Below are 14,121 nucleotides of genomic sequence, written 5' to 3'. Positions count from 1 at the left end.
GTCCTTCTATAAATTGCTTAAATAGAACACATCAGCAATTGATTGGGGTGTACATATGGATGTCAAAGACTGAAGCTCTTGTTTTCAATAAAACAGAAGAGATTAAATATTGACTGAATAAATATCTGGAACTCGGTGCCACCTAATTTGCTATCAATGGCAAAGAGCAAAATGACCAGTTATATTCTCCCAAATCAATGGGCTCATTTTGGAAAACAGCACCAAAAACAGATGGTAACAACAGCAACCAATCAGGTTTCTTCTTTTGCTCTCAATCCTGCACTAATAAATTAAAAGAAGAAGTCTGATTTGTTACTTTAGCATCATTTTTGCTGTATTTGTTTATCTTCCATTCTGGCAAGTACTCAATGGTGGGTGACAATGATCAGCTAATCCCAAGTTATGCAAGTAGAAAATGAAACAGAGATCAGATTTGGGCTAATAATCCCATAAAATCACCTTTGATGTTACAATACGTTTGATATTCACCTTCTAGAAGCAACATATAAAATAGATTATGCATTTTTCTAAGTCCACAGGTCATCTGTATACTTCAGACATCATATTTTATTGTAACCAAGGACATTGTTCCTGCACATGATAGTTCATCATTTAAACCAGTCCTTTAAATAGCAGCTTGTTAAAATGCCCCTACTTCAGTCCCCCATGGTCGATATGGCTTATTATTTGTGCTGGCACTAGCTTGTCGCGGGCTGGACGAGGAAGACAAGGGTGAAGAAATGGCTGTTGCAGAAGCTGCCATAGCTGCCGCTGCCCCCGGTGGAAGAATTGGGAAAGCTCCGGCAAATGACAGAGGGAAGCCCTGTGCCGCAGCAGCAGCCGCAGCATGTACTGTGGCTGAAAGTGACAGCAAGGAGGTAGAGAGAGGCGGAACACTGGAAGCAACAGTACCAACTGAAGGCACTCTAAGAGCAGCATCTGCATGAGCAAATGTGGCTGTGAGAAGAGCAGAGCCATGTTGTGGAGGCATCTCTGTAGCTGTAGAAAGTCTGCAAGGAATACTGTCAGATGAAGAAAGTCCATTTTGTTGCAGCAAAGCTGCAGGAAGTTGGTGGAAAGCTGTTGCCCAATGGTGAGGGTGCAGGGAGTGCTGGTGTTGGGTCATTGATGATGTCATGGCTACTGCTTCCCTTTGTGAGGCACAGGTACTAAGATGGGAAACAAGTCTCACTCGAAGGGGATCAGAGGTGTCCATGCCTTCAACAGAGCTCAGATATCTTGCAACTTCTGTTAAGCATTCTCGAAAACCAATGCTCATGAAGTCCATAGCCAGGGCATGGGCATCAAAGTAACCTTCAAAACAAAAGGCACATAAAATTATTTTATATAGGTTGCAACTTAATGCTCATTCAACACAATCTTTTCCTTTATAATAACCAACAAATATTGATATATAACACAAAGACTAAAAAAGTTCAAATGCATCTCATGGTAAGAAAAAAACAATAAAGAAAACTTCATGGGTAATTGAGTCTTTAAACTGCATAAGTATTGAACAGTGATGGCTTTAAATAGCCCCCCCCCCCCACACACACACACACAAACTGTACCTTTTTACCAGGTTCCTGTAATCCCCAGCACATCAACATTCAGATGGCGAGAGAAGGGGCCATCAGTGTAAGCCAATTAGGCTTTAATACATTGCTTTCAGTCTACGAGATTGAGTTTGCGGATTGGAGTAGAGAGACAACGTAATCAGTGGGGAACACTAAAAGTCAGGACCTAGCTACAGTGTCTGGCAGGTATATATATTTTTTTTCTCATTAAAAATATAAAGCATGATTATTTGTTAAATACAGTAGTGTAAGTACTTGAAGTAAAAAAAAAGCCTAAGTCTAACTTTTCCTTAAGAATGTTCCTTTCCCCTCCCACCCATCCTGCCTAACCTATATAAAAGAGGTCTGTGTACTTTCCTATTTTTAATCTGCTCCAGTCATGTGATCCTGCAGCTCCAGCTCTGGATCTGTGCGACTGAGAGTTCTGAGAGCCGTGAGGTCACCTATAGGCTCCCATGACACAGCCGTTAGCCCGTTCTCCTTTGCACCATCCGCTCAATGACACAGGAAAGCTGAAGCTTCCAGATCAAGTGACCAGACCAGAGCAGTATAAAAATAGGTAAGCATGCTTTTTTTATGCAGGTTAGGTAGGAAGAGAAGAGGGGGGGGGGGGCATATTTAATAACAAATAACATTTAGGCTTTTCTTCCACTTTATATGTGTCTTGGTATAGGCATCTTGTAATCCACTGTACAGTCCAGGGGAGGGTTAGCCAGCACTGGGGGCCAATAAGGCTCTTCTGCAGTGCACATGTTGACAGTAAACCTGTTGAAAAGGAAGGTGGTAGACTCAACAACCAAGGAACCCTTGTGTAAGAACAATTACTGGCCAAGAAAATTGACTCATTCCCTGTTTAATGATTGTCAGCCGAGCAGCACCCAGCAGTGTGTAAGTCTCTGTGACAACTGGAGAGATCCCAGCACCCATCTAACCCATATCTAGTATAAGGCCTCATGTACACTGCTGCTCCTAAATGTGAGTTTAGGAACTTTTTGGTGTTTTTTTTGGGTTGGGTGTTGGTGGGTTGGGTCCGTTTAGTCCCAGTGGACCAACTCTTTCCTTGGTCCATCCTTGAGGGTTCCCTCTTGATATCCCGTGGGATAGAGTCTTCTGTCATGCAGGATTATCATGTCTCCGATGACCTATTACTGTTTATGGTGCATAACAAATTTCTTTTGAGGTTAGCCTTTTAGGTGTGTAGCCTTTTTTCTCCCTCTATTTTTCTTTTTTTGCATATTGATTAGGTAGCACCCTTCCAGACTTTCTAGTGGCACCTCCACTTTTAGACACTGTACGTGGATTCCCCAGCGTTTCCCAATTCCCTTTTCCCTGATTTTTGACAACTGGAGAGATCCCATCTGACCCATATCTAGTATAAGGCCTCATGTACACTGCTGCTCCTAAATGTGAGTTTAGGAGCTGTTGGTGTTTTTTTGCCAACTTCAGCTTGTTCAATTAAGCTTTGGCAATAAAACCTGGAAGCTGATTGGTTTCTATGCAGAGTTACACCAAATTTTGCACACTTCAGGTTCAGTAAATCAACCCCTATGTGTCCATGTACACATAGGGGTGGATTTACAAAAGGTAAATAGGCTGTGCACTGCAAGTGCACTGAAAGTGTACTCTAGATCTGAGGGGAACATGCAGGGAAAATTAATTAAAAAAACAGCATTTGTGCTTGCACATGATTAGATGAAAGAAGCAGAGCTTTGCCTCATTTTAGCGCTTCCCCTTAGATATAAAGAAACTGCACTTCCAGTGCACATGCAGTGCATTTGCAGGTGCACATGCAGTGCATAGACTATTTGCCTTTAGTAAATCAACCCCAACGTCTTTTACCAGAGTTTAGAAGCAGCAGAGTTTAGGGACAATTAAACATTCCTATGCTGAATGCAAAATAATTGCGTTCAGGAGAGAAATGTTTTGGGAAAAACCGCTAAATGCTGCAAAATGCATCGAAACGTATCTAAGCACTAGCCGCATTAACGCTTGGGCATTTATTCATGTTAATGGAAAATATTCTGGCCAAGCAAATGAATAAACGTCCAAGCGTCAAACACGGATATATGTGGCTAAATGCTGTACCATGTTTACATGCGTTTTTGCCGCGTTTAGAATTTTTCTGCTGCCAGGAGAGCTTACCGTCTAGGGGTTTGTACATGAAGCCTAAATGGGCCCTAAATCCCGCAAGACCCTTGTGCAACTGCAGAATCTGCTCAGATGCCATGTCCACCCCTGCTGGGTACATTATATTTGGCTTTTGGAAACTTTACATAATAAAAGGCCCCTTGCATGTTTGAACAGTAACATACACTTTTGTATTCCTAACGATGTAATTAGTAATGTAACTAACAGCAAAGTATGAACAGAAAATGCAATTATCAAGTCCGTCTACTTGTAAAGCGTGTCCACTGTTATGATGTAAGGGAAATAGAGGAGACACACAGAGCTACAGGACAATGTTGTGGTATTGCAGCGTCTGTCAGAGTCTGGTAATGTAATACGCCACAGCGCTTGAAACGAAATCATATAGTGAAGAAAAATTAAGAACATCAGTTTCCCAAACATGAAAAATGCATGGTGGTGCCTCTCATCTTGTATTGTGGGGTAGGGACATTCCAGAGACACTTTCCCATGGTAATGCTGATCCGCAGTGTCCCTCCCTGCCTTGCACACAAACATACGCACACACAAAAAGATTAAAGGCTCCTCTGAAGTGATCCCCTCTCTTCTTTCTCTGCTAGACTGACGTTTACTCCAATTCTAAGCCCTGACGGTTTGAGGGACTTTTATGTACGATCTGTTCAGTGCTATGCTACAGACATGTACGACATGTTTTGTCACTTAGCTGTAAACGAAGAACATATTTCTCTGGCATTCCTTCATCAGCAAAGTTTAATGGAAAAAACGCCCATGCCATAGACATGTACACACGCATTAACTTTTTTCCTGATTATGACACCCACCTACAGTACTATGTTAAGAATCTCGTGGCTGCGAATTAGAGGCAAATCTATTTTAATGAAGCAGTTGTGGAGGAAAGTAACACGTTTCTATTTCCTCTACCATATATTACGTATGAACCTCCGGTAATGATTTTCATGCATAGACTTGGTATGGTTGGTTGATGTAAGACAATATTACATTTCAGAAATATCAGACATTTATTTTTGAAGAGCAATTTTCAGACAAATCCTTTTTAACCTTTGAGTACCAGATGGTTTACAGATATTCTGCATGGCTTACAATGTAAGAATAAAGTGATTGAGGAGTGTATGCATAAACTGTGCTATATATTTATTTAAGGTACTTATATAGCGCCATCAATTTACGCAGTGCTTTACATACATATTGTACATTCAATTTGGTCCCTAACCCTCAAGGACCGCAAAATACAGTAATACAATGAAGGAAATAAGTACTTGATCCCCTGCTGATTTTGAATGTTTGCCCACTCACAAAGAAATGATCAGTCTAAAAATCAAATGGTAGGTGTATTGTAACACTGAGAGACAGAATAGCAACAAAAAATTCGAAAAAATTCATGTCTAACAAATTATGCACTGATCTGCATGTTCATGAGGGAAATAAGTATTTGATCCCCTTCACAAAACATGACTTAGTACTTGGTGGCAAATCCCTTGTTGGAAATCACAGAGGTCAGACGTTTACTGTAGTTGGCCACCAGGTTTGCACACATCTAAGGAGGGATTTTGGCCCACTCCTCTTGGCAGATCCTCTCCAAGTCATTAAGGTTTGGTGGCTGACGTTTAGCAACTCGAACTTTCAGCACCCTTCACAGATTTTCAAGCAGATTAAGGTCTGGAGACTGGCCAGGACACTCCAGGACCTTAATGTGCTTCTTCTTGTGCCACTCCTTTGTTGCCTTGGCCATGTGTTTTGGGTCATTGTCATGCTGGAACACCCATCCATGACCCATTTTCAATGCCCTGAGTGAGGGAAGAAGGTTCTTACCCAGGATTTGACGGTACATTGCCCCGTCCATCGTCCCTTTGATACAGTGCAGTTGTCCTGTCCCCTTAGCAGAAAAACAGCCCCAAAGCAGAATGTTTCCACCACCATGTTTGACAGTTAGGATGGTGTTCTTGGGGTTATAGGCAGCATTCCTCCTCCTCCAAACACGGCGAGTTGAGTTGATGCCAAAGAGCTCGATTTTGGTCTCATCTGACCACAACAGTTTCAACAAGTCCTCCTCTGCATCATTCAGATGTTCAGTGGCAAACTTCAGACGGGCCTGGACATGTGCTTTCTTGAGCAGATGGACACTGCGGGCACTGCAGGATTTCAATCCTTGTCGGCGTAGTGTGTTACCAATTGTTTTCTTGGTGCCTGTGGTCCCAGCTGCCTGGAGATCATTGACAAGATTCTCACGTGTAGCTTTGGGATGATTCCTCACTGTTCTCATGATCATTGACACTCCACGAGGTGAGATCTTGCATGGTGCACCAGACCTATGGAGACTGACAGTTGTTTTGTGTTTCTTCCATTTGTGAATGATTGCACCAACTGTTGTCACCTTCTCACCAAGCTGCTTGGCGATAGTTTGGTAGCCCAGTCCAGCCTTGTGTACATCTACAATCTTGTCCCTGACATCCTTGAACAGCTCTTTGGTCTTTGCCATGGTGGAGAGTTTGGAATCTGATTGTTTGATTGCTCCTGTGGACAGGTGTCTTTTATACAGGTAACAAAATGAGATTAATAGCACTCACTTTAAGAGACTGCTTCTAATCTCAGCTTGTTACCTGTATGAAAGACACCTGGTAGACATAAAGCCTGCTGAATGATAGGGGATAAAATACTTATTTCCCTCATGAGCATGCAAATCAGTGCATAATTTGTTAGACATGCATTTCTTTTGAATTTTTTGTTGCTATGCTGTCTCTCAGTGTTACAATACACCTACCATTTGATTTTTAGACCGATCATTTCTTTGTGAGTGGGCAAACATCCAAAATCAGCAGGGGATCAAATACTTATTTTCTTCACTGTATATTCTGCGAAACATACAGTTCTTCTGCCTTGCAGAGGTGTAATATTCTTAAATCAATCTTTCTCAAACTTTTTAACATAAAGGAACCCTTGAAATAATTTTGTGGTCCCAGGGAACCCTTCCTAATAATTACTATATCTACAACTCATGATACATTAGTGTCATGGTCAGTGGAAAGAATGTGCACTTGCAGTCATTGGGAATAATTCCCCCCTTACAGATAGCTAAAAAGATCAATTGTGTCAGTAGATATCTGAGAGGAAGAAATTGCCCATTGCTCAATAAACTTTTAGAGGAACCCTAGGGTTCTACAAAACCCTGATTGACAAAGATTTGGAAAAAGTGTGTCTAAAGCCAAAACCTTTTTATTTTTTTTATATGAAAAACTCCTGTCAAATTTTCTTTTATTCCGTCTGTTTCCCACTGGTGAGATTTTCCTTTACCTTTTGTCCCAGACATGCAAGATGAAGTGAAAGGAAATCTCTGCAACATAAGGAAAACCTTTTTAGACAGTTGTCACTAGAACAAGTGTCACCGTTGGACGATTTCCCTCTATCCCATTTCCACTAACATCTCTGAATTTTAGATTTTCTCTCACACTTGACTCAGACGAACACAGCAATAAAAGCCTAACCCTTTTCTAATCTACCCAAATCAAATAAAAAGTGGCAAAAACATTTTAAATGTCAAACCAATAAATAACATTTAATTACACCAATGCTCATTTGAATGGGGAACAGTGTGAAAATCCCATCTTATGCATTTGGAAGGTTTTGTCAGCCAATCTAAACTGTGAGGCCTGTTTCTCATGAGCCTTAGCTTGTATAAGAGCTGTGTGAACAGCAAGCTTTCATGGAACTATCAGCAAGCTTTTGCAAGGCATTCAGCAAGCTTCACGCATCTTTCTCTAAGCCATTAAAGAGCCCTTCAACTCCTGTTTGGAAATGTTATACGCAGATCCTAATGGGAGTGCTGACTGTCACTTTAAACAAGCTGCTAGCAGGCTTCAGCAGGCTCTAAACAAGCTTTAAGTAGTGCTCAAGCCTGCTAGCAGTTTGTTTAAAGTGGCAATCAGCAATCCCATCAGATCTGCATTTACAATTGTTACTAAAGTCTACTTTTTTTATAACATGTTATACTCACCTGCTCTGTGCAATGGTATTGCAAAGAGCGGCCTCGATATGCCTCTTCTTGTGTTCCCCACCACTGATCTTGGCTCCACCTCTTCTTTGTGTGTCCCCATAGCAAGACATTTCTAAGGGGGCACATGCTGTCTGCTTGTTCCTGAGCTGTGTTTCTATGGAGCTGTGCGAACTTAGCCCTGCCCCACCACTTCCTCCTCACTGCATTTGTTTGACTTGTTTTGATTTGATTTGTTTTTAGCTTTAGTATCACTTTAACATTTAAAAACTGGAGCTGGTACTTTAAACGCTTCAACAAAGCTGGCTGAAATCTCTGCAAACTCTTAGTAAAAGCTTGCTGTTCGCACTACTTGCAAAACTGAAGCCTGTGTGAAACATATATATTTCATGTTCATATTTCGCCTCACAAGCTAGCTTCAGGACAATAGGTTTTCTCTTCACTGTGATAATATAAAAAGACTACATTTAAAATAACTAGGCAAAGGATGCTGAAAAAAAAACTTTTCTTCAACAGTATGGCCATAATATAATTTAATACAATTAAAGGGGTAAGAAAGAGTTTACCTGGGCTACGTCTGATTACTTCGGTAGGTGTATGTGAAGGAAATGCAAAATCACAGTGGCTAAGTGGTTAGCACTTCCACCTGGCAGCTCTAGGGTTGTCAGTTTGGATCTCAAACACAGCACTACGTGCATGTTCTCCCTTTGACTGTATGGGTTTCCTCCCACACTCCAAAGACATGCTGGTAGGTTAATTGGCTCCTGTCTAAATTGGTCCTGGTATGTGTATGAATGTGAGTTAGGGACCTTAGACTGAAAGCTCCTTGGGGGCAGGGACTGATGTGAAGGTATAATACTTATGTATTGCTCTGTTTAAATTGATGACTCTATATAAGTACCTGAAATAAAAAAAAATCTTCAATCCCTGCTGTCGTTACCAAAATACTTAGAATCGCTTTTCACTTTGGACACACACATAAGCAAACAAATCAAACCGGATCAAGCATTAATAAAAGAAAGTGAAGTGACTTGTGGCATCACAGGGACCTGTTAATGTGGTTGCCAAATCAGTGCACAAACAAATCATTAATCATATATGTTTAATCCCACTAACTGATAAAAAAAATGTCATTAGATTTGTTGCTATGCGATGCTATATATATAACATACATTGTCACTTTTCCTTTCATGTCTTATTACAAGGACTCTATCAGTAATTTTAATAATCCATTGGCTATTAGTGCAGTGGCTAAAAAAATCTTGCTGATCTATAGACTTCTAAGGTGGTTGTTCAAGCATGCATGATCTTACTGCCCTCAGAACAAGCTTTCTGCAGAAAAGATTTCTCAATCTTACAAATATATGTTGATGGAAAGGGGAAAAGTGGTGGGGAGCCAGACACAAACGACCTGCCGATCGGGGGAACAATAGATATCGGGACATGTTTTCCAACACGTCCGATATACTCTTCTCCATGTAAATGGTTGGATAATACTGTCATCAACAGACCTGGCTGAAAATCTGCTTTTGTTCAGGCTTCAGACTGCCACTAACTGATGATATTCAAGATTGCTTGTTCTAATTACAGTCTGTAAAAATGAAAAGCGGAAGGGAGCTGAGCATGATTTACATATTATATGATTCCGGTATGTTTCACATAAGAATGCAGCCATATCCATTTACTGGAGACTGGAAAGTAAGCAGTCCTTTCACTTTGAGACTCATGACATCACTAAGAAAACTAATTTACTTATGATTGTTGACATCACTGAGAATGCAGCCCATCCATTCACTAGAGATCAGAGATAGCACAGAAATTGCAGTCTATCCATTCTCTATAGACAAATGACGTCCTTGAGAAAGCAGCCCATCAAGCTACTTATAACTGCAGACATCCATGGGAATGCAGCCTGTACATTTACTAGAGACCAGCGATTTTCTCTGAAAATGCAGTCTACTCATTCAGTGAATTATTGCACGTATTTGCTGGAGACCAGACATGTTACTGAAATTGCAGTTCATCCATCCAATAGAGATGAAACATATCACAGAGAATACAGTCCACCCATTCTCTAGAGACAAGATACGTCATCAAGATTTCACTCTAAGCATTCACAAGAGGTCAAACATGACACTAAGATTGCAGTCTACCCATTCACTAAAGATCAGAAATGTCACTGAGATTGCAGTCTACCCATCCAATAGAGATCAGGCATGTCACCGAGAATACAGTCCACCTATTCACTAGAGACCAAACAGGTAGTTGAGATTGCAGTCCATTCATTCAATATAGACCATAGAAGTCATTGAGACTGCAGTCTACCCATTTACTAGAGACCAGACATGTCACTAAGACTGCAGTTTACCCATTCACTAGAGACCAGACGTGTCACTGAGATTGCAGTTTACCCATTCACTAGAGACCAGACGTGTCACTGAGATTGCAGTCTACCCATTCACTAGAGACCAGACGTGTCACTGAGATTGCAGCCTACCCATTCACTAGAGATCAGCCGTGTCACTGAGACTACAGTCTACCCATTCACTAGAGACCAGACGTGTCACTGAGATTGCACTCTACCCATTCACTAGAGACCAGACGTGTCACTGAGACTGCAGTCTACCCATTCACTACAGACCAGAGGTGTCACTGAGATTGCAGTCTACCCAATCACTAGAGACCAGAAATGTCACTGAGATTGAAGTCTACCCAATCACTAGAGAGCAGACATGTCACTGAGACTGCAGTCTACCCATTCACTGGAGACCAGGCATGTCACTGAGATTGCAGTCTACCCAGTGGCATATTTAGGTTTTGTGCTGCCCTAGGCAACACAAAAATCCCCCCCACCCCATGCAAAGAGCCTAACATTGACCAACAACACTCCTGCCTCCCACCCGAGAGAGCCTTGAGAGAAAGACACTCACTTTCACAGCTCCGGACATCCCCAGGAATGAGAGTCAGCTGTGCATACACTGTCATGAAACCCGCAGCCTGTCTCAGGACCCACCAGGTCCCCATGCCACATGTGTCCCTTCTTTCATCCCTTCTTCTGAGGGGCAGTGCTGCCCCCCCTGCAAAATTCTGCCCTAGGCAAATGCCTTATTTGCCTTGTGGTAAATACACCCCTGAGTCTACACAATCACTAGAGACCAGACATGTCACGAAGACTGCAGTCTACCCATTCACTAGAGACCAGACATGTCACTGAGATTGCAGTCTACCCATTCACTAGAGACCAGACGTGTCACTGAGACTGCAGTCTACCCATTCACTAGAGACCAGACATGTCACTAAGACTGCAGTCTACCCATTCACTAGAGACCAGACATGTCACTGAGATTGCAGTCTACCCATTCACTAGAGACCAGACATGTCACTGAGACTGCAGTCTACCCATTCACTAGAGACCAGACATGTCACTGAGACTCCAGTCTACCCATTCACTACCCATTCCCTACCCATTCCACACCAGAGATGTCTCTGTAAATGTGTTCTGCCTATGCACTAGATACCAGAAACATAATAGAAAATGCAGCCTGCCAATTTATTGGAAACCAGATATGTTGCTAAGAATGCAGCCCACATTTTCAACTAAGTCAAAAAGCAAAGTAGTGTTGATGCACTCAAATAAAATAATAAAAAAAATTAAAAAAAAAAAAACGATTGAAGATTTTTAATTTGTATTGCATCCTTCAGACATATTCGCTGAAGACCAAACATGTAACTGAGCTTTACTACCAGCTTCTATGAATGGCGTATCTGGGCGGAATGGGTGGGCATAGTTGGGCACTCTTGATGAGAGCCTATGACAGCTCCCTTAGTTCTATTAGCACCTGTTGCACTGGAAGTACATGGCAGAGGGAGTGGTGGGTCATTAGAGGTTGGAAAATTTCTACTGAACTAGTAGACAGCAGCAAGAAGGACACATCACACTGCAGGTCAGTAATGTCCCTTGTGCTTATTTTGTATTTTTTTTCTGTAGCTAAACTTATGCTTTAACCAATCAGAATTCTTGTAATATTATTCGATGAAATGAACGGGGAATCCCAATTGGTTGCTATTGGCAAAAAGTTCAATTATGTGCTTATTTTCTTGTGTTTTAATTCATCAGCTCCATAAACATGTGCAACTGTACAGTTTGAATGTCTATGTTTATCTTGGTGTTGAGTGAATGAAACAGTTTTTCCGACGTTTCACCGTTATCTTTTATCTATTAGTTCGCTTCGCACCAACACCAACTCTATGGCACTACTCTGCTGGTTTCCATTTTTGCAGGGTTAACCTCCAAGTGAAATATTTAACAATGACTATAGAATGAATGTTCTGAAATTTGACTGTGAAGTTCCTTGCTCATAGAAAGTCACCAGGAAGTGAATTTCCGTGCTGGGATAAGCACAGGAACAATTACTCTCTCCATTTCCTTTATGGTCATTGTGTGTGTGTATATACATCGGCTTGCTCTTTTCTGTGCCCCACAAATCTGTGTGGGCAATAAATGGAGCTATCCTCCTGTACTTCCTCCCTTCCAGGCAGACACCATGGAGTACAATGGTAGGCCTCCAGTCCTCCTGTTTATTTTCTCTGATGTTTGTGTGTTTGTTTTGTCTCTGCACACAGATTTTCACTGTCTTTGCAAACCCCAAACAAATCTGTGGCTGGACTGTCTGTGAATTGAGCTTTTACTCCCACAGTGTTATGAAAGCAAACACAAGCCCAGGGTCAAGTGCTTCTTTTGTGCCTGAACTTCGTTCCCACGAGTTCAGTCCTACCATTAGCATTGATTTGGAGGAGACTCTTTTATCTGGATCCGCCAGCAAGCGCTTGTCAAAGAGATGTTTGCTTAGATTGCCATGCTCTTTTACAGTGTAAGAAGTACAGACAGTGCAAGCCGTACCTTTACCTCCTGTAGCCTGCAGCATCTTTAAATGGTCCACTGTCATCTGGAGAATCTCAGCTTTCTCCAGCTTGGCCGATCCCTGAAAAACACACAGACATAAAAACCTTCTATCTCACATTAACACTTCATGTCTTTAAATACCGTGTCTTAAAGTGATAGTAAACACACACTGTTTCATTTACATGATCCTTTTTCTTTCTCTATGTGGATGATGGCACTGTAATTATCTTAATAAAAAAAAAAAACCTAAGCAAACTTTTTCCTAATTAATATGCAGTTGTCACATGATCCAGCTTTTTCCCAGCCTAGAAACAGTGGCAGGAGGAACTTCTAGTCCTCTGCTGCTGGTCACATGTTCAAAAAACAAACAAAAACACAGCGTTTGGGTTACAATAAAAAATAAATATCAATAAACCTTTTAAATTGTCATACAAATTTATATTTGAAATAAAATCATTATTATTTTTTGGCAACAACATGGTGTGGGTGGATTTTTGCCAGTCACGTTCCTCCACCCTTTTTCTTAGAATAACAGGGAGGTGAAGCCACCATCAATCAAGATGTCATATCCCACCGCCCTTGTGTGTAGCTGTATAGTGGGTATGGAGGAGAAGGAGGGAGAGAGTGGGGTGTCATTTACCAAAACACGTCCACATGTGTGATTCTATAGTCACATGGGCTTCTCAGATGAGATAGGGAGGGGTAGAAAATAAAAAAGCATGAGCAAATGAATGCTGAAACTCCTGAGCTGGACATTGAGCTCCACAATGTCAGTAACCCCACATGGAGTACTTTTTGGGAATGCAAGCCTTGCTGCCCTCAATGGACCAGGGAAATCCAAAGAAGCTGTGTGCAAAGAAACAAACAGAGGGCGCACTGTCCTAGTGCATTACCTTCTAAAATGAGATGTATTGAATAAAAAGTAGTATACTCACAAAAGAATAAAATCAAAGGCACATAACAAAAAAGATAGCATGGTCCAATCTCCCTAGATGGCGGCTGTTGATGCGTTTTGAGGCAGAACCTCTTCGTTAGAGCCACCATCTAGGGAGATTGGACCATGCTGTCTTTTTTGTGATGTGCCTTTGATTTGATTCTTTTGTGAGTATACTACTTTTTATTCAATAAATCTAATTTTTAGAAGGTAATGCACTAGGCCTGTGCGCTCTTTGCTTGTTTCTTTGCACAGGGGTAGAAAACAGAAATCTGAGCATGTGCACTAGCTGCCAACACTGCTCTGCAAAATCCCCAGCTGAATTGGGTGCATGAACAGCAGGGGGAGATAGAGAGCAGCAGGATCAACCAGGTTTTTGCAGAATGCAGAAAACAAATCCCATAGTGACTGAGTGAGTATGAAAAGCATGTAGGTTTAATGACACTCAGGGGCGGACTGACGACTCATGGGGCCCCTGGGCAATAGAGGATCATGGGGCCCCTGTGTTCTTGGCCAAACTCAAAAAAGCCTATGAAATAGGTACCAGGGGCATCTC

The 14,121-nt window shown here is 41.6% G+C and overlaps 1 protein-coding gene across 1 annotated transcript in view; it reads right to left on the bottom strand.

Annotated features, from left to right (window-relative positions):
- Positions 1-547: 547 nt before the first annotated feature.
- Positions 548-14,121, bottom strand: part of HEY2 (hes related family bHLH transcription factor with YRPW motif 2) — a 41,050-nt gene continuing 27,476 nt past the window's right edge. The window contains exons 4-5 of the mRNA XM_089686444.1: positions 12,629-12,710; positions 548-1,314 (exon numbers count right to left, since the gene is read on the bottom strand). Coding sequence (XP_089542570.1) covers positions 641-1,314; positions 12,629-12,710 — 756 coding nt within the window. The 3' untranslated portion in view covers positions 548-640. The remainder of the gene's footprint in view (positions 1,315-12,628; positions 12,711-14,121) is intronic.

Source organism: Staurois parvus, unplaced genomic scaffold, assembly GCF_062004578.1.
Source record: "Staurois parvus isolate SC_StPar_1 unplaced genomic scaffold, SC_StPar_1.0 ptg000397l, whole genome shotgun sequence".
Lineage (NCBI taxonomy): Eukaryota > Metazoa > Chordata > Amphibia > Anura > Ranidae > Staurois > Staurois parvus.
The sequence above is the reverse complement of the archived record's forward strand: the minus strand, read 5'-3'. Positions and strand labels throughout refer to the sequence as shown.